The 26499-nt window shown below is 37.6% G+C and overlaps 1 protein-coding gene across 1 annotated transcript in view; it reads right to left on the bottom strand.

The window, feature by feature from the left end:
• The window catches only part of notch1b (notch receptor 1b), a 54270-nt gene that overhangs the window by 6737 nt on the left and 21034 nt on the right, over positions 1-26499 (bottom strand). The window contains exons 5-30 of the mRNA XM_067408393.1: positions 22946-23068; positions 22550-22783; positions 21834-21989; positions 21434-21619; positions 21061-21174; positions 19096-19209; positions 18458-18691; positions 18253-18363; positions 16510-16702; positions 15337-15482; positions 15126-15239; positions 13301-13420; positions 13053-13205; positions 12577-12805; positions 9533-9734; positions 8106-8259; positions 7814-7998; positions 7483-7615; positions 6162-6419; positions 5942-6054; positions 4573-5144; positions 2555-2989; positions 2319-2467; positions 1205-1418; positions 858-948; positions 525-687 (exon numbers count right to left, since the gene is read on the bottom strand). Coding sequence (XP_067264494.1) covers positions 525-687; positions 858-948; positions 1205-1418; positions 2319-2467; positions 2555-2989; positions 4573-5144; positions 5942-6054; positions 6162-6419; positions 7483-7615; positions 7814-7998; positions 8106-8259; positions 9533-9734; positions 12577-12805; positions 13053-13205; positions 13301-13420; positions 15126-15239; positions 15337-15482; positions 16510-16702; positions 18253-18363; positions 18458-18691; positions 19096-19209; positions 21061-21174; positions 21434-21619; positions 21834-21989; positions 22550-22783; positions 22946-23068 — 4896 coding nt within the window. The remainder of the gene's footprint in view (positions 1-524; positions 688-857; positions 949-1204; positions 1419-2318; positions 2468-2554; positions 2990-4572; positions 5145-5941; positions 6055-6161; positions 6420-7482; positions 7616-7813; positions 7999-8105; positions 8260-9532; positions 9735-12576; positions 12806-13052; positions 13206-13300; positions 13421-15125; positions 15240-15336; positions 15483-16509; positions 16703-18252; positions 18364-18457; positions 18692-19095; positions 19210-21060; positions 21175-21433; positions 21620-21833; positions 21990-22549; positions 22784-22945; positions 23069-26499) is intronic.

Below are 26499 nucleotides of genomic sequence, written 5' to 3'. Positions count from 1 at the left end.
AATTATTACAATTTAAAATAACTGTTTTCTGTTTGAATATATTTTAAATGTCATTTATTTATTACATTTATTATTATTATTAAAAACATTATTTATTATCAATGTTAAAAACAGTTATGTACAATGTCTTTTCAGGATTCTTTGATGAACAGAAAGTTCAAAAAAAAGAACAGCATTTATCTGAAATAGAAATCCTTTGTATATCAAATTATATAAATGTTATATAAAATATATAATTTAAAAATGCTGAATAAATAACATTTTATTATACATTATATATTTATTATAACATCACACGCACACACACACACACACACACACACACACACACACACACACACACACACACACTATATATATATATATATACATATAAATATAATTAATTAATTAAATTCACATTATAATTACTGTTCTCTTGTTACTGAAAAATCAGCAATACCCAATAACAAAATCAGTATTACATGGGGAAAAGAAATTGAAAAAAAAAAATAAAAATAAAAAATCATACAACAATGCCTAACCTGGTCCTCGGGCATTGACGTCCATACAGTCACTCTCTATCTCGCCCTGAGGGGGTGTGGGAGCGATGGATGGGATGCGCAGATCAGCTGCATCCAAGTGCTGCTGCGTCCACTGCCGGTGATCAGGCTGATCATCTAAATCAAGAATCGCCTGCTCCTCAGACTAAAAGAGGAGAATGAGACATTAACAAATTGAAAATGATTTTTTAATTAATTCTATTAATTAATGAAAGAATATTCATTTTTAAATGAACTTCTATGTAAATTTGATGTTTGCGCTTTCTGTTTTTCTTTTATCTCGTCAGTGAGAATGTGAAGAACTGCTCTGCTCACCCTGAAGCGTTTGGTGTCTGATGATTCCTCCTCTCCCCATTCATTCTGGTTGTCATCCATTAATGAAATGTCTGAACAGTTCTTAAGTGGCCTGTTTTCAGAAAAATAACCCGTCACACATGCTGAAATAACTTTTTTAGCACTTTACTACATCTCAGCAAAACTATTTTAAAGACTGCGCTCCAACACCAAAAGCCATCACTGATTATCAGCTTCCACTCTCTTCCTGAAACTACTCAATTCAATTAAACTCAACAAAATAATCATGACTTCAAATGAAAAAGTTTTCTTCCATCCATAATTTGTCCCTTTAAACTTGACATCTGAAGATGACGCGGCGAACTCACCTCAGACCAACAGAGTCTTCGCCGACTGGCTCCCTCCTCTTCTTCTTGCTGGGCTCACTGGTCTTGAAACCCTCCGGAAACCAGAGTTGACCGTGTTCACGGCGGCGTTTACGGGAAGCGACCATTCCCACAGCGACAAAGGCCAGCAACGCCAGTCCTGCCAGAACCACGTAGACGGGATAGAGCTCTATGGGCGACGGTCCATCAATCTTACCTGCCACAGGAAGCACAGTTGACATGTCAGACCCACAGATGGGACAAGAATATGTTCCTCACGCAACAATGAGCTGCAAATTGCTGGAGCTGGACGGACAAACTAGAGCAAGGCACGCGTTCGTGGTAATCAGAATTGCTAACCGCTTCTCATCAAAAAGAAGGAGCCGGCAAATAAGAAAAGGAGGAGGACAGAAAAAAGAGAAAAGAAAGAACACCTCCTCTCCCCTTTCTCAGCCCAGGGTACCAGGAGACAACTTTACCCGTTCTTCTTTAAGGGAAAAAAAGGGAGGGATTAATGAACTTCAAATTACCGCGCACACTTTAAGCTGTAAAGACGAAGGATTTATTAGGATTTTCGAGATAACAAAGACTCCCAACTTCTAGCACACTCCCGATCAATTTTTCTCCTCTCTTTTTTTCAAGCTCTCTCCACTAACGATTTTGAAATGATAAACTCTGCTCACCTAAACCCTTGGAGATGCATTAAGTCCTGGTACATTCAACAAGGTTAAGGTTGCAGCAGCCCCCATCATTTTAGATTCATGCCATGTATGGGTTATATGCATGTATGTGAGAGTGTCTTGTTGGGCCAAATGAGTTAACATGATTTGCATCAATTAGCTATTTTCGGTGCCTGGAGCCAGTGGATCTGCCCTCAGACTGCCGCATTGATTGTTTAGTCTGTCTAATGCACAAAGAACATTTGCTTCATTGTTATAAGGAAGAAACGCACAAACTTCAAAGTGATCCCTGTAATCCGCGGTAGGAGGCGGTGGGGTTAAAGGTTGGGGAGGGGGGTTGCTATTGAATACATGCAGTAAGATGGGAGGCCTAGTCTTGATTAAGGGCATTATGGGAAGACGTGAGGCACACGACAATGCTCGTGCCAAACACTCACTTGTGACGGCCTCGATGACGTAAGGCATATTCAGATTGCCGCTGGAAGCCAGGGCTCCGAGGAAAGCCGCCACATCGTTCGCACTCTGAAAGCACTCTGAGGTTTGCTGGTAGCACTGGCGGTTGTCTATCTCCAAGTATACCACCGAGCTGATGGAAATCAAAAGCATGATTTTTATTTATTTTTATTCAAACATATTTTAAAAGAAAATGAGAGCTCTGTTGTAACATACATACCCTTTGATCTGCATCTCGTCCAGTTCTCTGCGTTTTCTCCCTCCTTCCACTACTATATTGTAAATACTGCTTTTTACTGAGCTCATGACGTTGTTAGAAACATCGTTCCAGCCATCTAGTGATCGTTTGATGTTGTGCTTCCTCAGTTCCTGCTCGTTGCCGTAATATGGGTAGATCATTTCCTCACCCTTGCGGTCGCGCCGGAAAACAACGTTGGTGTGGAGCACTCTGCTGAGCTCCCGCAGAAATCCAAAGGAGTTGTTTCGGAGCTGGTCAGGCATAATGTGGACCACCACAACCAGGAGTCCAGTAGCTAACTTCTCAGGTATGTTGTTGGCACAGTCCAGCCCGTCCCATTCGCACTCTGCATTATTGCAGCCCTGATCACAGTGGCCATCTGCATAGTGGTCTTTGCAATACTGGTCATAGAGTGGACTATGAGAGAGGAGAGGAGAGCATAGTTTAGAAATGGCATTAAAGCTGGAAAACAGAGATGATAAAGCTTCTGATTCTGCTTTTACAAAGATTCTAGATGGCCATTTATGGCCATTAGCTTTCCCAAGCTGATCTTGATGGCTGGACTTCAAGCTTGTGCCTTTATTTAGTCAGAATAGCTGGAGAGACGACAAGAAGCAAAGTGGGAGAGAGAGGGGGCGGGGTTGGAAAAGGAACACAAGCCGGGACTCAAACTTGGTTCGCCTGAAGCGCAACTATGCTACATGTCGAAGCACTGCTCGGAAGGCCATCGGCTCTGACATAATTCATAATAAATTAAAATTGTAACATTTTGAATAGCCATTTTAAAAACACTGGCTAACACTGGATTTTAAAAATCATTTAATAAATATTTAAACTTAGAAATTTAAAAGCATTTAATAGATCATTCTAGCAAAATAAATATTTCATAGATGAGCTTAACTAGAAAAAAAAATTCAGACCTGGAATCACAGTTTTAAAACTCCCTGACAAATTCTCTTCAGCATGATCCTTTTAGCGTCAACTTGTTTCCCCAAATTGAAGTTCAAACAAGAAACCCAATGATTTTTTTACGTTTACATGCACCCTCAAAATGCGATTATAATGGGATTTTGGCAATATTGCGATTAAACTTTACCTCATGTAAATGCAATACTTCGATCAAACGAATGCGATTTAGCTCATAATCGCAGTAATCACAATCGCATTAAACTAGGCAGTGTATGTCTATTTTAATTGCAGTAAACAGGCATGTAAATGCCTTAATTGCATTATTAGATCCACTCTGACGGAAAACAAATTTCAGTTAGCCCTGGTGGTTCCGGGAAGATTTGTCTGCAAGGGTACTGTTTAAACGTACAGCTACCTGACAAATATTCTGACTGAAACTCCCTGATTCTTCCATCCAGACAGTGGTGTTCTCTGTTTTTATTATTTTTATTTCTTATGCATTCCATTTTTATTCATATGTATATGTTTCCTTTTTATATAAAGCATTTTGAATTACCATTGTGTATGAAATGTGCTATTTAAATAAAATTGCCTTGCCTTATTACTGCTCTGACCAAAGTGCGCAAGTGCTCGGATGTACATGGATGTATGTGATGTTCAAACAACTTCATGAATGAAATCTGTGACATTATTCTGCAGTCATCTTTATCCAGATGGTTCAAAAGAACACAACAGCAGTGTAGGCATTGCTACGTTCATCTTGGTGCCGAATAATATCCAGTACGTCCATAAAAATGTATTTTGAATTTGATGTGTGTAGATAAAAACAATGGCCGGTAACATCCATACTGTATACCTATCTGAGTGTGGTATAACCATACTTACTAGCAAATAATCAGAGTAATGAAAACTGCATGTAAACTGGAGTGAAGAGTTCTGCTAGTGTCATGTAAACATCTTACTGCATTCAAAACCTTACTCTGATTATTAGAAATAATCGCATTATTGGTGGACATGTAAACATAATCATGTTTAATCAAATTAAATGTTGTGTATAAATGGGTAACACCAAACTCTCAGGTAGCACTCACTTGCACTGGCCCTCCAGTCTCTGGCAGTCGAATCCATCATAGAGGCATCCAGCATTGTGACATTGTTCGTCACACTTCCCGTTATTAAAATAGCGCCAGCACTGCAGCGCGGCCGAACAGTTCTTCCACGGGTCATTGAAGTTCAGTGAGCAGTCCCCTCCATCCCAATCGCAGGCATAATTATTACATGCGCTGTCACAGATCTTATTGCCTTTCTTATGTTCACACTCTGCAATCTCGCAGCTCATAGTCACATTTGGAGCAGGTGTGATGTCTCGACCAGAGCCACCTGGGAAGCTGTAGTCCAAGATGTGGCAGAAGAGGCCATTGAAGCCAGTAGGACAGATGCAGTGGTAGTATGGGGCCTCTGAGATGTACTCGCACGTGCCTCCGTTGTAGCAGGGATTGGTGGTGCAGTGACCCTCAGTGGGATACTGGCACTCAGGACCAGTGAAAGCAGGGGTGCACAGGCATTTGGGGCTCTTGTGACCAGAAATGCATGTACCACCATTTTTGCAGTGGAGGCTCCCACAAGCATGAGCGTCATACTCGCAGGTTGAGCCTGTAAAACCCTAAACGAAATTTAAACAAATTTATTAATTACAGTTTAGTGACCTTTTTTTTTCAAAAAAAGTTTAGGTTCTGTAATATTTTTTTAAATGTTTTTTAAAGAAGTCTCATTTGCGTACCAAGGCTGCATTTATTTGATCAAATTACAGTAAAACAGTAATATTGTGAAATATTATTACAATTGAAAACATAATAAACAAATATAAACAAATGTTTTCAATTTTAAAATGTAAGAAATTCCATCAGAAATTATTCTAATATACTGATTTGTTGTTGAAGAAACATTATTATTATCATTGTTGAAAACAGTTGTGCTGCTTAATATTTTTGTTGAAACTATGGACTATAGTAAAACAAATTCAGGATTCTTTGATTAATAGAAAGTTTAAAAGCATTTTTTTTAATAGTAAAGACTTACATTGTCACTTTTGATCAATTTAATGCGTCCTTGCTCAGTAAAAGTATTAATTTCTTCAAACGTAAAAAAAAAATCTTAATGGCCCTTTTGAACAGTAGTGTATATTAGCATGAAAATGACTTTGTGTCTATATTAGCAGGACAATAATATTAGAATGAATCTGCAGCCTTGTGTCTAAAATTGAAAAAGCTAAAGAGAAAGTTAAATTTAATGAATTATTTTATGCCATTTATGTAAATGATGCGTATAGGATCTGCCCGATTAGTTGATATCCTACGTAATGGATATGAATTAATAAGGCAGAAGAGGTGAGAACAGAATCAAAATGATGTAAAGCAATCATTGGACCACTGGCTAATTGTATCAGAGATCATGACCAACCGGTGGACATTTGCAGATGAAGCCATGAGGAGTGTTGCTAGCTACTGCGCAGGATCCTCCATTACGACAGGGTTTCCCCTTACAGCCATCAAACACTTTGTCACAGCGCTGACCTGTAAGGATACACAAACAAGGTTATTACACATTTTGACACCATGATTAGAGTGTAGCGTTACTCTCTAAATCAAAGCAAAATGTTCCACAGTAGCCTGTGCTGTACCTGTGTATCCGGTGCGACACTCGCAGCGGTAGTTGTTCGTGAGCTGTATGCAGCTGTGTGTGCCACGGGGGTCACAAGGGTTGGACAAGCATTCATTGACGTCACCCTCACAGCGTTCCCCCACGTATCCAGCCAGGCAGATACAGTGGTACCCACCCACACGGTCCACACAGCGGCCCTGGTTAAAGCATTTGGGCTCATGGGTGACGGGGTCGGTGAAGGGTGTGCAGTCGTCAATGTTGATCTCGCAGTGCACACCTGTGGAGGGGAAAGGTGTAATGAAAGCTGCTCTTACACACTCTAGCAGAGATGTAAATATAGGCTCTGTTCCAAAACAGTCAGCTGTCCTCTAAGGTAGCGTAATAGTCATTACTGACTGATTTGACGGAACACAGAAACGGAGTGCAGCTGATGGGTTCTGGAAGTCAAAATCCCATTCATTTTCTCCATAGAGAAATTGATTTTTAAGGATAACTCATAAACCTTTAAAGACAGACCGACTGACAGCTACAAGGTTGTTAATCGATGGTATATGCTAGTTGTTGAAGCCATAAGTGTGCATTATTTCAACTTTTTTTTTTTTTTTTATAATCATGTATCAATTAATTAACAGCAGAATTCCTGGTGCAAAACTATATTATTATTATTATTATTATTATTATTATCTATATACATAGTCAACGTCTTTAAATCTACATGTCTATATTTATCCGTCATCTTTATTTTGATTGACATTCGCAATGCTTCATGGGATTGTAGTTCTTTCCTGCATTAAAGCTGTTATGTACACTTTAAAGTTCTACCATTGTGTTTTTGTCAGATTTTTAAAATACTTTTTACTTCAAATCGAAGTTTGTAATGTTGTGATTTACCCTAGAGTTATGTTAGAATTTGATGTTAGCATGTCGCTCAGCTAAGAATGTGATACTCTAAGCATAAAAATACAGAGCAAACAAATCTTGCTTTGTAAAACTTTAATTTAAACAATATAAAGAAAGAAATTAAGTTAAAAATAAATCAATTAAGATCAATATATATTTATATTGACATTCCTCTCATATTGAGTGTCCCTAAGATGCCTTAAAATCACAGAGCTACAGACAAAGAGAAAGGACAGTTAAGTTTAATACAACTGGGTAATATAACACACTGCTTGAAAGTTTCTGTCCATTTTATGAAATAAAACTCCATCTTTGAGATGTAATTAAGCATGACTACATCAATCAAATAGAAACATCTAAGCCTGCTGATAACAGTTAAGACCTAATTAATGAAGTGTGGAATGGGTAAAAAGAGCAAAACAGATGAAGTGATATCCGACCTTGTGTTCCCCGGGGACAGGAGCATTTGTAGGTATTGATCAGGTCGATGCATGTGCCCCCGTTCTGGCAGGGCTGAGACAGACACTCATTGATCTCATCAGAGCAGTTCACTCCATGATAACCTGGCACGCACTACAAGAAACCAGAGAAAGAGCGAGGTGAATTAATGGCAAACATAAAACAAGCCTGTTTCTGTTTACTTGGCGGTTTCTTCCTTCTTTGCCAAACAAGCAATTCTTTCACAAAGAAGGGAGATTTAGTGGGCATTAACATGAAGTGTCTTCTTCTACAGTCATTCCTTTCCCTAACCACCAGATATTCTTTACTTACTTCACAGGAATAGCCACCCAGGTAGTCGGTGCAGGTTGCTCCGTTCTGGCAAGGATTGGGAATGCATTCATCCACCTGCTCCTCACAGTAGCTGCCTGTGTATCCGGCCTGACAGTGACAGTAGTGTGTGTTTCCAGCATCCAGACACTGTCCAGAGTTACGACACAGCCGCACTACCTCTACACCTAAAAGTGGGAGAAGCAAACATCATAGCAAATTGGTTAAATTCTGAACAGACTCGCCAATACGTGGTAAGAGGCAAAGATTTTTTTTTATATACAAAAAAACCTACCTTGCTGTTTGGCCGCCACCTCACAAGAAACGCTGGGGACGTCACAGTATAAGCCTGTCCAGCCTGTCTGACACTGGCAGCTGTACCTAGTGCCGCTCTGTCTACAGATACCTCCATTCTTACAGGGAGACGGCTTACACCAGTTAACCAGCTCCTGCAAGACAAGAATTCATCCAGTGTTTGTATTTTAACTTGCGCGTCCATGACTTAAAATCTCTTTTATTTTATTTTATTTTTTGGTGAAAGATCTGAAAGTGCTGAAATGAATTAAGGATAGATCAGTAAGACTTTACAATAAGATCTCACTTGTCAACATTAGTTAATCCATTAACTAACATGAACTAACAATAAGCAATATAGTTTTACAGCATTTATTAACCTTTATTAATGTTAGTCAATGTTCATGTTAGTTCAAAGTGCATTAATGTTAACAGATACAACTAATTGAACTAGATTAGTTAACTAGATGGCGTAGACCATTTGTTAGTCATTAGTAAACTAGTTAACTTACCTTAAGAACTATCTGTACCAGATTATAGATCAATTAATCAGTTACTGGCATTGACTACTTAAAACAAATGGAATTAACAGATATATATATATATATATATAAGAATATTGTGCCAAATAATTGTTTATTTAATTTGAGCAATTTTCAGCCATTTTTAGAGTTATACTACAGAATATATTTTCAATATAACTATCCAACAGTAGCTATTTTTACATAGACACCTTGTGTTTAAATTGACAAATCCAACCACAGTGTTTACATGAATGCTAAATAAAGTGATTGGGTTGATGTGTATGTTTATATGTCACAAGCTTCAAATCAGAATTGATGTTGTGACAAGCGCAGTTGCGGACACTGCAAAAATATACAGTTTCCCACTGTTAGCGCATCCTTCAATAACTGCTTCTTGTCTTTGTAGAAAACAGACTTAATATTTATTTATTTTCAGGTCCTAATTTGAAGACGACGAGCACATAAAAGCTTTGTGCCGTGCTGCTTATATTTATCAAACAGTAAAAAAGCCCCTTCCCTCGCCCAAATCAAGGCATCTCTGGATAAGTGTCCGAAGCAAGGACTGGTAGGACAACATGACACCATTTAGCAGCAACAACAGCTTGTTCCATGCATTATACATCATTACTACATTTCTACTTCGTTACACATGCTCAGAACATTCCAGTTTTGGTTTTCAATCAGATCAAATATTTACATGTCCTATCGAATGGATTTAAGAAAGATTTAAACCCCCCTTACAATCTGAATGAAATTTAACTTTAACTTTTTTTGTGACAAAAATGCTACTAATCTTATTACAATCGATTATAGTCCATGTAATTGCAGCAAGTGTAACACTAAGAAAGAAATGAATGTAAGATGGATGCATACAAAATTTTTGTCCATATCTGTGATTTGTTACCTGGCAGTTGTGGCCATGGTATCCCTGAGGGCAGGTGCACTTGTATGTGCCATAGCTGTCCTGACAGGTGCCTCCATTCATGCAGGGTCTGGAGTCACACTCGTTGATGTCATGCTGGCAGTAGTTACCAGTGAACCCGGCTGGGCACAGACAGGTAAAGCTGTTGATGCCATCCACACAGGTGCCACCATTAAAACAAGAGCTGTTTGAAAAAAAAAAAAAAGATTATCAGTTATATTTACTACACTAATTTAACATCATTTAGTTTCTCGGGTAATTTATAATGGGCTATGATGCTGCATTGTCATTTGTTCACCAGAGGGGGCGCTAATGGACAACAGAGGAAAAAGGAGTGCTAGAGCTTTTATCTGGTACACTTTCATCATGAGGCACATCAGTTGGCTGACTTTCAGTCCTGAACCTGAACAGTCAGGTTCTGAAAATCTGAGATCAGTGTTTTTATGATAGCCATGTATGGAGGCATAATATTAAATTTTCTTTGCATGTCAGAATGACAGTACAATGTACACTACCATTCAAAAGTTTGGGGTCTGTAAGATTCAATAAGAGCTCAATAAGGCTGCATTTATTCCTATTTATTATTATGGTATAAAATACAGCAAATCCAGTAATATTGTGAAATAGTACTACAATTTAAAATAACTGTTTTCTATTTTAATATTCTTGAAAATGTAATTTATTCCTGTGATGGCAATTTTCAGCATCATGACTGCAGTCTTTAGTGTCACATGATCCTTCAGAAATCAATCTAATATGCTAATTTGCAACTCAAAAAACAATTCTTATTATTATCAATGTTTTGCTGTGCTGCTTAATATATCTGCGGAAAAAATATGTTTTATTTGAAAAGGTAATAATACAAATATTACATGTATTTTCTGTCACTTCTGATCAATTTAATGTCCTTGCTGAATAAATTATAAATTTCTTTAAAAAATTTTTACAAGTATTTGTAAGTATTCTCCATTTGTGGTATCGGCATGTTGGGTTTCTGTAAGAAGTGGTCACAGTGGTCATGTATTCTGCCATGTTGCAGTCTACACACTACAGTATATTTAGGGAAAATTTGCTTCTCACCAATGAGTTTAGTATTTTTATTATGTGTTTTGTATTAACCTGTTAGCCAGCACCCCCACTTTTGGAAAATCCCATAAAATGACATACCCAAACTAAAACAGATACAGTTCATGAATCCTGTGCACTAAAAGCATAAGTAAGGTCTCATTTGAAGGCAGACACTTTGCAGTTTATGGTAAGCTCACAATTTTATGAAATTTATTTATGAAAATAAAAGTGAAGTTGGCCTTGTGGCAATCTAGAAATGCACTGCAGCTAAAGCCACATGTCTGACCATGCTATATTTCAAATCTGAAGATGATATATGATATGAACTCTGAGTTTTATTACATGTTTTTCAAGACCATGTCATGAGACTTTATTTAGAAAGGACTCTAAAATGTTAACTGATGTTTATTGTAATCTATTCAAGTGTATTGTCTATATTGTGTTTGTCATGCTAACTGCCCCATTCAGTTTCAGTCTCCCCTGAACACATTCACACCTCTCCAGCCAGCTTATGGCTCTTATTATTCTTTTCTTTTGTCTCTATTATAATTACTGATGTTCTATTCAAGATGATTTAATCCCTCATTTCATTCACCAAACTTCTCACTTCACCTTCTTTCAAACTGTATCTAATGCCCTTCTTGGAAAAAAAAGAGAGAAAAAAAGTGAGCTTTACGATTCAAATTTATTTATTTGCATTAGCGATTAACAGGTGCATCTCTGGGCTCGTTAGCATGTTAGCTTAGCACACCAACAAAACACGACAATTTATAAGATTAAAGCCACGTTTTCTTTCTCCAAACTTACTAGTCGATTGTTTTAGATAACCTTCTTTGATGTGATGTGGCTTTGGATCAAAAATCAAACAGAAAATATATAATTTAATGCTATTCTGCACAATGAGAAAATCTATCTCAATTAGCATTGCATTATAAATATAATCTACTATTATGAATACCTGACATGGCGTGAAGAACACAGATAAACCACATATCGTCACAATCGTGTATTTATTACTTTCAAAAGTGACGTTCTGTATGTTTATATCAATGATTATAGCGATGTCTGGTAGCCTCTGTTAGTTCCGTGTATGTCACATGATTGCCTCTTGTTCATGATGTGTTATTTGTGGACTAAGTGTGCACAGAGCGCCCTCCGGCTGCAGGTATGAGTTGAAAACACAGTAGTCAGTCTATACAGCGCTCATATGATGACAACAGCCTGTTTCGGGTAAAAATTGAATAAATATTACTCCTCTGTATAGAAAATTGACATAAACGTATGACAGTCCATCAATATTTCTCCAAATGTGCATGCTTTTAAGCTAAAAGCCAGAGGGATGTTATTTTGTGGAGTTTTTTTCATGATGATCCTACAGAGTTTTTTCTCAATGGCTGAAGCTGACGCTCATATTTCAATGAAAAGGTAACAACTCCGTTTTTCATATTCATAACTCCCGACGCATATTAACAAATAACGGTCACTATACAATGTTGAGAGTAAAATAAAGATTAAAAATTGAAGCTCGAGTCTTATATCTTTTTAATGATGTATAGTTTGTCAAGGTAATTACACTATTAAATCTAACAGTAAATTTGAGCTAATTTAAACAAAGACGCTTCGGTGTGTCGCCGTGGCAGTACAGGTTAACAGGTTAAACATTTTAGGTTTTTATATAGTTTTAGAGTAAGAAGGATAAATACATATGTTTAATTAGATATTAGTCTAATGCTAATGATGCTGTACAGGTGAGTTTTTCTGTGTTCTCTCATAGAGTCTTCCATGTATAGGGTTTGAATTTTAGAATGGCCAATTGTTCTTTGGTGTGTATCCATTACTGCTTTGTTGATATTTTTCTAAGATAGTGGAGATGGGTTTGCCTCTTGATTGTAACAATTGTCTGTTGTAGCCAGTATTTACACTTGAAAACTTGCCACAAATAAGAGTCCAGTTGTTACCTCTCAGTACAGTCAGGTGTGTTGTTCTCACAGTGAATCCCACTAAATCCAGGTGGACAGGTACATGTGTAACTGTTCACACAATCAGTGCAGTTTGCACCGTTTTTACATGGATTACTATCACATTCATTAATGTCCTCCTCACATCTGCTGCCCCGGAAACCTGGTAGGCAGGTGCAAGTGAAGGTGTTCACTGCGTCTTTGCAGAAGCCCCCGTTACTGCAAGGGTCTAGAGGAAAAGGATGAGGTTAGACATCAAGGCAAGATACACTAGATCACGGGTCAAACTCCGCTCATGGAGGGCCACTGTCCTGCAAAATGTAGCTCCAAAACACCTAACTGGACGTTTCTAGTAATCCTGAAGACCTTGATTAGCTGGTTCAGGTTGTTTAATTAGGTTTGGAGCAGTGGCCCTCCAGTAACTGAGCTTGACATCCCTACATTAGATCAAAATAAGGATGAAACGGGACACTAACTGGGCTTGCAGTCATCCATGTCCGTCTCACAGTTGCGGCCAGTGTAGCCCGATTTGCAACTGCATTTGTAGCTGCCAATAGAGTTTTGACAGATGGCATCATTTCGACAAGGGTTTTTGACACATTCGTTAATGTCCACCTCACATGTTTGGCCTACAAGGTAGGGAGAGCACAAAATATGAATATAGTTATTATGGATAATATTGATGCTAGGACAGAATTTATTGTTAGGTTTGTGAAGTTTGTACCTTGCCATCCCTCAGGGCACACACAAGAGAAGCTCTCGTAGTCTTCAGACTCCTTACATACACCTCCATTCTTACAAGGTTTAGGGCTGCAAGGGGCCAACAGGGTCTCACAGTTCTCACCTGGAAGATAATATATCAAAATACAAAGCATTAAAACACCTTCCATTCAGATTAGATATGTTTTTTTCTATGCATAAATCTGTCTCTCAAGGTGTTTTTTCTTTTTTTCTTTTTTTTAAAGAGGAGACGTTCTTCCTTTAAGGAGGCCTAAATTTAGAAGTTGACACTATGTTTCAGCACAGGTTCTGTTTCGATTCCTCTTTTCTCTGTTGGAGATAAGCCTGTCAGTTCTAGCAAAGCAAAGCACATTGGCCTATCTGTTTCCACGACGGCCGGACCCTGCAGGAAGCCAGCAGGTTTTCCTGCCATTGTCTGGCCATTTGCTTTTCTGTGAGAGAGGAAGTAGGGCAAACAGGAAACATGACAGGCTACTGTTCCCACCCTGGTATGAACAGATTCTTGTTATTCTTGATATGATGCTCTGTGGATTTTTCCAAAAAGAAAGACACTGGGAATTAATATGATTTCTGTTCCAGAGGCAGAACATTATTATCTGTTTTGTCAAATAACACAGTGAGAGGAAAGAATGTGTCGTCTGCTGAAATCGCATTTTCCTGTATTGTCAACAGAGATACTTGCAGGGCTCATTGAGGGGGCCATTGTCAACAAACAGGGACTAGATTGATGGAGGGGGGGGTCTCTTGTTCCTGACATTAAAATTGTAACTTCACAAACTACAAACAACACATAATTTAAAGTGGTTGAAGTATAGTAAAATTAACCAAAAGCTATTTAAAGAATTTATGAAATGGATGAAGTTTTTAGATTTTTAGGCATTTAGTTACTCAACTAATAAATAACTACAACCAATTTTTATGTAAACTTGTTTTGTTTTGTTTTTTTAGCTTTGAGGTATTACATTTAACTTGTAACAGATGTAAACATGTAATTAATTTTCTTTTCAAGAAAATGTTTTAAAAAATATTGATGAATCATCTTGCACACTCAGGTGTTTTTGTTTTTTATATTTTGCTTATTAAAATGCTTCTAAAATGAAAAGTCCCATTCTCACTAAGTGTCTTACACTAAATTGGCTGTTTAGAAGAAATGTCCCACCCCAACTTCCTGATTCAATGGTAAATACATCAACACAGAAAAACAATAGTTGATGGATTCTGATGTAAAATATTTACTTGATTTTTTTTTTTTTAATGTGTATTTTGTTTTTTGTGCAAACAAAGCACTCGCGTCTCTTCATAAAATTGAGGTTAAACCACTGGAGTCACATGGATTAGCTGTCAACAGAAGGGACTCTTAGATTTCATCAAAAATATCTTAATTTGTGTTCCGAAGATGAACGGAAGTCTTACAGGTTTGAAACGACATGAGGGTGAATAATTAATGACAGAATTTTCATTTTTGGGTGAACTAACCCTTAAAGGGGTCACATGACAAAGGTAAACATAAAATAAATGTATATATATATATATATATATATATAAAATCTTTATATACCTATATATATATATATATATATATATATATATATATATTTATATAAATCTATTTTTAATATATTTTTTGAGAGTTTCATTTTCTTTTTATTTAAAAAAAAAAAAAAAAAAACTTTTTACATTTTTATGACTTCAGCTCCTGAACCCCAGCGGTTCGCAAAACACTGGGGTATGGGAAACCCTGGTTTAAACAGCTAAACAGTCAAAGCTACATACTGGTAAAACTGTCATGAATAAAGCTAAACTCATACCAGTGTAAGGCAGCAAACAGTTGCATTTATATCCAGCCACGTCATCAATACAGGTTCCTTGATTCAAGCAAGGGTTGGAGGCGCATTCATTGATGTTAGTTTGGCAATTGGGACCTATAATCAAATGTTAGAAAGACAGAGTGAGTTTGATATGAGGGTCAAAGGGCATCACACATAGTTACAGTACATTAGCAGAATGAATGATACTAACCACTGAAGCCGGCGCGGCATGTGCAGACATAGCCACTGGTCATGTCCTTACAGGTGCCTCCATTCATACAGGGGTTGGACTCACACTCATTGTTATTGATGTCACAGTTGACACCACTCCATCCAGAGTCACAAATACAGTTATATCTGTAAGACACAAGATCTGAATTTTACATGTAGCTAAAGGTTTTTGTTTTTTTTTCTCACATATATGGGCCTGTTATCTTCCACTGCTGGAAAATCCAGCAGTTAAAGCCAGCTTAAAGTGATTTTATAGTACATGGTTTCTGGCTGGTCCTAGCTGATCACAGGTTGATCTAGACCAGCTGATGGAATTGCTGAACAAAACGTCACATCTTAAACTGAGTTGCTGGTCTTAGCTTGTGTAAACTAAGTCTCACAGCCTGGCCAAGATGGTTTAGAGCTGGTTTAACTGTCTAGCAAGCTGGTCTCCCAGATTAACCAACTGGAAAGTGCCAAATCCAGTCTAAAACCAGCCAACAGACCATCCTGATCAGCATAGGCTGGTTTAATCTGTTTTTTGTCTGTTTGTTTTTAGCAGGGTTTGACCCAGTATGCCATCTTGGTCATTAAGCAAAAAACAACTGGATCACCTTAAACTGGTATTACTTGGTTTTTCAGGCAGGGTTGTGATACTTTGTTTAGTAGGTTTAATAAAAACCTATGAACTTTTAAGCTGCTTATATGTTTGTTTATTAGATTTGATATGCACTACCTTTGAAAAGTTTGGGGTCAGTAAAATGTTTTTAATGTTTTTTTAAAGAAGTCTCTTATGCTCACCAAGACTGCATTTATTTGATCAAAAATACAGTAAAACATTAATATTGTGAAAAATGATCACAATTTAAAACAACTTTTTTCTAATTGAACATATTTTAAAATTTAATATAATCCTGTGATGTCAAAGCTAAATTTTCAGCAGCCATTACTCCAGTCAGTGTCACATGATCCTTCAGAAATCATTCTACGCTGATTTGGTGCTTGAGAAACCAAAACATAATTTATTCAAAATCTTTTGAAACTTTATAAATGTCTCGACTGTCAGTTTGATCAATTTAATGCACCCTTGCTGAATAAAAGTATATATTTATTTTAAAAAAATTACTGTCCCAAAACTTTTGAATGGTAATGTATATATGTAAATAATACACACCCATTGACTTTGTCTTCACAGTGTCCATGGATACAGGGGTTGCTAAGGCATTCGTTGAGCTGTGATTGGCAGGTAGTGTCGTGATACCCCTCTCTGCACAGACACGTAAAGCCATTGACTCGATCAACGCAGGTTCCACCATTGTGACAGGGGTTGATGGCACATTCATCAATATTTATGTTACACATTTTCCCTACAAAACAAGAAAGAATTATGAAAATGGTTAGTGTCACATGTTGTATGGTAGTCAAAATAACTTCTGAATCGACAGCATTCATTAGGCCATTCCTTGTTTTTCTTGAAATCCTAGGCTCAAGGCCCAGTTTTTAGACTCCACTTCAGGCAGCACCACTATTCACCAAACGCAATGCCCAGCATAAAGGCAGAGGTTTCATTTGTCACTTGTCTTTAAAGCACTGGCCAACTTCCCCCTTTTAAAAGATCGACTTTCACAAATCTTTTGCAAATCTTTTCTCCTTTCAAACTCCCAGATGTCCTAGAGATTTCTGGCTGAATGGGGAAGCGGGCTGGCTTGCGTGTTTGCTCGGCAGGCGGGGGATTGGGCGAGACTGTAAGCCAACACCGCAGCCCAGGCCGAGTGTCTGCTCGCTGGCCAGCTGTCTCTCCCCACCCTGCTTTGTTGCCTGTCTCACCTGTTGAACTCTTTGTTGACTCCCCATCTCTTCAACACTGATAAAGACCTGGGCTCAGTACACCACCTTGACTGCCTTGCTAACACCACATATGCTGTGGCTTTTTCAAAGCTCAGAAGACTTAATGGTGTATGTTTCATTTAAGTATCAACTTTGTCCTAAATTCATCTACTACTAAAATAAGACATTTGTTGACATGCAGTGTAGAGTTATTCAATGGATGTTTCTAGTATAGCTTTGATGTTTGAGTTCATACTGAAATCTCTTTGGTATCTTGTCAGATCAGAGCACAGTTTAAGACATTGTTTAGATCTCTTATGAAACTCTAGAGGAGATACATAGGAGTAAAAGAAAACAAAATAAAAAATTTGAGTGCAAAAGTCTCCATTTGCGTTTTCATTTGCTTCCTTCTCTCCAAAGCACTGCCCCCCCAAGAAATGTCAGCCAATCAGTTGTCAGCAAACCCAAACATGTACAAAGACATTCATGATTGTCTGAAAAACTGTGGGTTTATTTGTTTTCCCCAGAACCAGTTAAGCACAAACCCCACCTGATTCTAAAGATTTCACTAATCATGTAAATCACAGTGTTGATTGCTTACACAACACAGAAATAAATACAAACCCTAACCTTAACCTTAGTATAGTGCTGGTAGCATATCCTGATAGAGTGTGTGACTGTTTGTCCCATGCGTGATCCATAAAGTCTGAACTTTTCATGATTTTCTGATGATTATCAGTGAATAGCTTCAAATAATTTCAGACTGTTTTTCACACTTGTCGACTTTTATAGCCCTTTTATATTTTATAGTCCTTTCTGAAGCTTGACAGGCCTTGGCCACTATGAACTATTATTGTATAGAAAAGATATTTGTGAAGATACTTTTCTGTGATGCCTCCTTTTTTGTTTCAAAGATAAATAACAGCATACAGGTTTGGAATGACATGAGGGTGAGTAAATAATTAATGCACTTTCATTGCTTGGTTAAGCTATTCAATTAAACTCTCATTTCACATGTTATTACCATTTTTATATTTCATCACAGTTGCTGTTAATTGGTGTATTAAGCACATGATCTGAGACCACTCACCTGTGTATCCTGGTTCACAGGCACACTCGTAACCATTTATCTTGTCAATGCACCTTCCATAATCGCAGGGATTGCTCTGACAGTCATCTAGGTTAACCTCGCAGTTAGCACCTGTTAAAACACAATAGAACTAAAGTAAATGACCAGAAGAGCTTTTGACAGGCAGGAATTTACTCATTTTTGGCCATTACAGTAAAAGTGGCACCTGCGGTTCCTTTTGGGCAGATGCATAAGTAGGCATTCTCACGGTCCTGGCAGGTGCCTCCATTTTGGCACGGCTGACTGAGACACTCATTAATGTTGATCTCACACAGACGACCCGTGAAACCTGCACGGCAGGAACAGGTGAAGGACGCCAGGCCGTCTTTACAGGTGCCATAGTGACATGGGTTGGAAAGACACTCATCTACATCTGTCTCACAGTGCTGCCCTGTGTAACCTAAAAAGAAAACAGATTCATTTATTATATTTATTATGACACAGCGTTTCCTCACATTCTGGCCCTGAAACGTACATGTTTTTCCACACTTTCAGAAAAAAAAATGATACAAAAGCTGCCACTGGGATGGTACCTTTTCCAAAGGTACATCTTTATACCTTATTTAACCCTAAAAGGTGCATATTAGTACATTAAAGGTACATTTTAGTAAATATTAGTGCCTAAATGGTATACATTGGTACCGCCCTAGAGACAGATTTTGTACCTTTTTTCTGAGTGCATGACTTTTAGAGCAATTTATAGCCAAATATATAATATACTGACAGCAGAAATACAACTTTGCTATGAGGTTTTATGTATTTAATATTTTTCATGAATTTTTCAGGCTTTAAAAAAGTTCATACCTTCAGTGCACTGGCAGGTGTACATGTTGGGCCCATCAATACACTTGGCCCCATTTTTACATGGGGTGCTAGCGCACTCATCAATGTCGAACTGGCACTGGCTGCCCGAGAATCCTGAGAGGGAGGTAAGAGGAAAGAGTAGGGGGTCATTACAATCATTCCTCCGGTTTGCACTCGCTTCATTCCTCCACACTCATCTATACAACTACACCAGTGTTCACTAATACACGGCTGCAAGCTTTCCCCCTCTCTCTCTTTTTTTTCAGGTTTTCAAGCTGCATTTCAACAAACCATCACGGTGAGAGGGGGAGAAGGGGGTAAAATGGCGGTAAAAACTTTCCAAGGCCTCCTGACCAAGGGCACCAGACAAAGAGGAACTGTCTATTCAGTGGAACGCCAAGCCATGCCGGTTGCCTCCTTTGTCCCGTAGAAGTTTTCCATCACAATGTGCATTCTCCCATCCAGCCTTTGCCCCCCTCTCTGAGTCTGTCTCACCAAAAGAGCCCCACGCAACCCCTGACCTCATGCTATTCAGCAACTCCGCCGCTCAGGAACCTCCAACATTTGTGCTTTCTCCCTCAGTTATTTTAATCCCTCGCTAAAGACGTCTGCTGTTCAAATATACAGTCTGAACACATTAAGGGCTACAAATCCATCAGTGCAGAGACTTATGGGACATATATCACAGTTTGAGACTAAAGTTCTTCAACAAGAAAATTGTTGCTATGCAGTTCTTGCCTGGCCCACCTCCAGTCTCTATGATATTCCGTTCCCTATACATGGCTTTAGTGTAAATCTATAGGATTTTTCTGGGCTGTTTATTGTACGCCTGGTTAAAATCGCAAGTCGGATCACTTAGAAATGTAATTTCACAACTTTTATAATAACAAACAGTGATAATCCTGATAACTAATTCTTAACTTGCTCATGCCATTCCCAGAGAGGCCCTGGCATCTGTAATCAAGGTCTGTCTCATGCATCTTCAGAAAAACAGGAATTTCTTCTGAGCCACTAAAATGCCACATTACAAAAAGCGCCCATTGTAGTTGCTATGGATTCAGTGTGTAAACTACTGAAAGGGATCCCTGCGCCGCATGCTGAAAAGGAGCTCTGATTTCCATCTGAAACAGCGAAGAGGCCTAGCTCCCACTTCTTCAGCCTACCACCTTCCAAACTCCTCTACACCCCTCTTGGGGGTTATAGTCCCTGTAGGCCCCTTTACTTACACAACCTCATCATGCCTAATATCGTACCTCCTCTCTACCCCTTTTTATCTATGCATGAATTCCTCTGCATCCTAAATGTGCTGTTTCCCTACAAGAAGAGCCTTTTTCACAAACCTACATTTTCAACTAAATTACTTTTGCATCATTGGAACAGGACAAAAGCTCAAAGTAGAGTAGAATAATAATAAAATGTTAGATATATACTGTGAAGAGCATTTTAATATGTAGTCATTGAATATTAAATTAAATAATTAAATTAAAGAAAAAGTTAAAATATTTACAATTTCTAAATTAAAATTAAACAAATTTCTCAGTTTAATAAACATTTGAAATATATTTTTAGATTTTATGTTGAAAAGTAAATTAATATTAAAACATAAAATGAATAAATATTTATATTAAAATGTCTATATAACAAATATGTGTTCTTATTTTGTGAATATATTCCGCTTTAAATTCAGAATTGTATATCTGACTCCATTAATTTCAGGACAAATCAAACTTAAAACACTGAAAGTCTTATGAACACTATAAATGCCATAAGCAGGTTTTTGCAACGCATAAATGAAATATATCCACTCGTTCAAGCAAAAACTGTCTGAAATTCTAACTTTCCAGAAGCTTTCATATGGATTATTCGAAGCATTTTAGCCCTGGCTGTGTAAGCCTGCCTCAGGGCAGGGATTAGTGTTCTTCTCTCTGTTCTGTCCTGGGAGGTGATTGACCCCTGCATGCTCACCTGTGGGGCACTCGCATTGGTAGTTGTTGATCTTGTCGATGCACTTCCCATTGTTGAGGCAGGGCATGCTATTGCACTCATCAGCATTGATCTGGCAGAAGACTCCCTCGTACCCTGCCAATTAGCATAGGGGAATAAGCTCCAGATTTAGCAAGAGAATTCAGCCTGTCTTAGAGATGCTATTAGTGTTTCTTTTGTCTATAATAAACAGAATATGTGAGCTTTTCATAGACAAGTATCATTAATGCTACAGCCAAAAAAAGCAATTGGTTGGCCATGTGAGGTAATGACATCACTAGTATGAGTTCATATATAGTGAGCATTTAGATATAGGCTATGTCCTAAACCAAATGCAGCAGGTCTTTTGGGTTACCTGGCATACAGATGCAATGAAAGCCTCCAATTTGATCCAAACAGGTAGCATCATTCTGGCATGGGTTGGACATGCACTCGTTTATGTCCAGTTCACATCGAGCTCCAACATATCCCTGCAGACATTTACACTGGAAGGAACCTTTTGTGTTTATACACTTTCCAGCATGTTCACAAGGGTTTGCACCTAAAAGAGAGACACAAAACACCCTTAAACATTTTCCTTTAAAATATTCCATCTATTCAGGTTTCCAGGGTGTTGCTATGCAGTTGCTAAGGTGTTCATAGTGCTTCATAGCATGTTGCTATGTGGTTGTTCACCCAGGGTGTTCTGGGTGGTTGCTGCGGTGTTCAAGTGTTCATTTTATCAAATGTATTTTTTTAAAGAAGCCATTCCTCACCCAGTGAGCATTCGTCAACATCTTGGTCACAGGCTGGGCCAACATAACCCAGAGGACAGGTACAGATGGCCTTGCCATTGACTGGGTTGGTGTCACAGTTGGAGCCTTTCTGACACGGGTTACTAATACAAGCATCATCAAGGTGACACAGCAGACCTAAGACATCAATACACATAATCATCATCATTTACTCATCCGCAGGCTGTTCTAAACCTGTATGAATTTCTTTGTTTACATTATTGGGTGAACTATACCTTTAAGTACTGATTATTATCTACATAATTAGCTACAAGTACTTGCATAACTATATTAAGGTGTGGTTTAGGTTAGTTGCATGTAATTACGCACAACTTATAGTAATTGCTATAGCAACTACATGTAAGATGTAAACAAAGACACTGTAAAATAAAGTGTTACAAATGATGTTTTGGTACAAAACAATGTTTTGTGGCACTTAGTCCATGGCTATTAGCTTTACATCATATATGTGCAGGTGTAATCCTAAGTGCATAGACTAAATACATTTTAGCAGATTAAAGAATCAAATTGATATGCCCCTTCGTGTTGCGAAAGAAAATAAGTGAAATAAGTGGTTCATTAAACTGAAAATAGGGTCTTTAAATTATCTTCAGTGGTTTTGCTCAAATCTCCCACAGAGCTAATGCTCTAATAAAAAAAGGAGTGATTCAGTTGCATGTGAAAAAAACTATGCACACCTGTGCGCCCGTGAGGACATTCACAGAGGAAGGAGGCCACCCGATCATGACACGTGGCTCCTGCGTGGCAGGCAGCATCTGCGCAGTCATCGATGTTCTCGCTGCAGTCATCCCCTGTCCAGCCGTTCACACACACACAGTTATATCCACCCTGCGTGTTCAAGCACGTACCACCGTTCTGGCAGGAATTGGGCATCAAATCGCACTCGTTAACGTCTTCGGTACAAAACTGACCTGAGAAATTAACATGTATATACATACAGTCGTTAATTTCACTCCAAAATACAACATGTACCTTTCTAAACAGAGATCTGATTCAAAATTGTCTTTGTCTGTTAAAGGCATGTTGTCTTTTAACTGTAATTGAAGTGTAGGGTTTGAGTAGGTAGTTGGTACCTGTCCACTCTGGCTTGCATTGACAATTGTAAGTGTTCACTCCATCCACACAGGTCCCTCCGTTAAGACACCGATGGTCTGGACAGTCATCAATGTTCTCCTCGCAGTTCTGACCACTAAAGCCTGGAAAGAAAGAAGCAATTTCATCGAAATTGTTCTTAAAAATCTAGTTTCAAAAGCCAGAAGTGACAAGATTGTTTACACGTCCATATCAGGCACTGCTGATTTGAGTAGCAAATCAGCATATTAGAATGATTTCTGAAGGGTCATGTGACACTGAAGACTAGAGTAATGATGCTGAAAATTAAGCCTCGCCATCGCAGGAATAAATTACACCGTAATAGAAAAGAGTGGTAACACTTTATTTGTTACATATGTTACATGTACTTACTGTAGTAATAACAGTAAATTATGCATAATTACATGCAACTAACCCTAAACCAAACCCTATTTCTAACTCTATAGTAAGTACATGTTGTTAATTAATATTAATCAGTACCTAAATGTATAATTATGTTGTAACAAGGATGCTAAAATAAAGTGTAACCAAAAGAGTTTTGATCAAATAAATGCAGCCTTGCTGAGCATGAGCATCTTTCAAAAACAAACAAAAAAACATACCAAACCCAAAGTTTTGAATGGTACTGTACCTATCCCATTTTTTTCCACAAATGAAAGTGAGTCCAGATCTGAATTTTCAGAATATCAGTTATTTTTGCTGTTCACACTATCATCATCATCATCATCATCATCATCAAAAAAAAAAAAAAAAAAAACGTGAACATAGACTATAACATTAGAGCCGTGTGAATTTAAAAAAATAAAACACTACTGAATACATAACCCACAATTTCAAATATACTAGACATGGATAAATATTTGAGCAACTGTTTGCAGACAGAATTCATGTCGCCTCGCGAAGAACTAAATATTTATATCAGATTGCACAATACAGATCCTTTAACACAAACATGAAAATTCGATTGTTTCCCAGTATAAACAGAGGGATAACATTTTGTGAAACTCCTTATTACATTCGAAAACAGTCGTTACTGTTGTTGCGGTCAACAGTCTTCCTTTTCTGAGAAGACTGGCAGTACCGGGGTTCTGTTAGAGGCACCAACGACAACAACTTAACCGACTCTAACCACAATTTCCTATGATTTAACTCCAAAAATGTCAGTTAGGATATGTTTCATAACTGATCACATTATATAAAATGAATTATTTCTTTAAAGCCCATGAATACATGGAATAAAACAGGAAGAAATGACTTTAGTGATGTTTCCTCACAGCTGAGGTTAGGTTATGTTCTCTGGCATGATACGAGTTCCATTCAGATCCAAAGTAGTGACAGGAGACGAGCACACACACACATACTCATTCTCCCAATGCTGACTCTAACCTAGGGACACCAGCATAAGGATGTTGTCGTTCAGACATTTCCTCACGATAAGCGCAAATATTTTCCTGCCGGCCTGTTCACACACACACACTCACAGAGCTGCAAGTGGGAGTGCAGATACTATGACTAGACTGGGTTTAAATAAGGCTGAGAGAAGGGCAAGCTGGAAAATGTAGCCTATCCCATGTTCCGAAGTAGTGGGAAACACTGATACTGCGTTGTTATTGCAAACTCACTGAGCTCATCTAAAATCTCTACCTTCAGTGTTGACCCGGATAAAAGGCCGATATCATTTGTCTTGCCGCTGGAACAGATGTCGTCAACAGGACACTTGTGAGTCAAAATAAGCTGAGTGGATTTCCTCAGAGAGATCAAAGTTAAGAGGCTGCCATTGATCCATCATTTAATGAACTCATTTGTTATGTAACTAATGTCAGTTAAAGCCCTCATCATGATTAAAAAGATTCAAGATTCAAGCCATATACCCCATAACCATGGGTATTTAAGATATCATGTCTTTGAATTGTAAGCATGGTAAACAGCTCTTAAGCCAGGAAAGGGAATATGTTAGAACAAGTCTGCTACATAATACATACATAATCACATAAGCATTACACCCAGACAATATATCAGATATTCAGAGTATATTCATGGTGATTTAGCTGGCCATATAAATATTGCAATTATTTTAAAGTAATTAATATTTTGACAAAAAAAACATGACATGGAAACCCATGTCATGTAGCTTAGTTTCGTCACTATTTTCTGTTACAGCGGCAAACTGCATTGTTACTGCATTGAAAAAATCGATCCATCGATGCATCGTGATTTTATCTCCAACTATTCTGGATCGATTCTGAGAATTTTAGAATGAATTCTGAGCTTAGTTTTTAACCAGATGCGCAATGACGCTGAGTGTGCTTTAAAAATACCCGGATTCTGCTTGCTTCCAATTCCTCAAATACATACACCACTCGAACCTTCTGTAAAATAACCTTTTATGAAGTTCGGAAAGGTTGAACCGAATTACAAGGACATTTGCGGGCTTCACTGCACTGGAGAGATGCGCTGTGAGAGATGCGTGCTTTGTTTCATGTTGCTGTGCGTGGTCTTGCCCATCAGAATTTTCCTTACAAAATTACAAATGCTCTACGAAGTCATCATTTATGTTGTTTGGAATGCAGCGGACTTATATATTTAATATGAAACTCACTAACAGAAGGCTGCTTTCAATTTCAAATGCTGACGCGCGCTTTAATTGTGAAGAGTGTTCGCGCATGCAAGTGGTTTAATGTACTTGTGTCTCAAAATAGTTTTATGATGCAAAATTAATGAATTAAATGGGCAGGACAAATAACATTACTTCTTATATTTCAAAAGAGATCCATGCGTGAATGCAGCTTATTAGCTAGATCTCAAGCTGTCTACGTTGTCATAATAACAATCAAACAACAGTGAAGATAAGAAAGAAAAATCACTCGCAGTTCTTGAATGGAAAACGTTAAGATAATCTTAAATACTAAAAGCACTCTTTGTTTATTGCTTGCAATATGTTTCTTTGCTCCTCTTTATTATTTGCTTCTTGCTTGTATGTTTTGAAGTTATTATTTTATTTATAATTATTTTAAAAATTAGTTATAATTACTTGTTACCTAATTCATTAATAAGAAAAAAAGTACAGGTAGATCAAGAATCGTTTTGGAATTGGATCATGACTCCCAGATCGGATCGTGAGGTGACTTAAGATTCCCACCCCTAATTTTTTATTTAATTTTTTTAATTAATTTAATTTATTATTATTATTATTTATTTATTTATTTTTAAATGTGTTTTGATATATTATTCGGTTGTAGTTTTATTTTTTATTTATTTTAATGCTATATTGTATGTAATTAGTTGAGGTTTTGTTAATTGGGGTAATAATATTGAGGAATTTCAACTTATATATATACACATATACACACACACACACACACACAGTGCTCAGCGTAAATGAGTACACCCCCTTTGAAAAGTACTATTTTAAACAATACCTCAATGAACACAAAAACAATTTCCAAAATGTTGACAAGACTAAGTTTAATATAACATCTGTTTAACTTATCAAATAAGTAAGGTTAATAATATAACTTAATTACACATTTTTCAG

This window comes from Chanodichthys erythropterus, chromosome 13 (assembly GCF_024489055.1).
Source record: "Chanodichthys erythropterus isolate Z2021 chromosome 13, ASM2448905v1, whole genome shotgun sequence".
Classification (NCBI taxonomy): domain Eukaryota; kingdom Metazoa; phylum Chordata; class Actinopteri; order Cypriniformes; family Xenocyprididae; genus Chanodichthys; species Chanodichthys erythropterus.
This window is presented reverse-complemented; position numbering and strand designations above follow the sequence as displayed.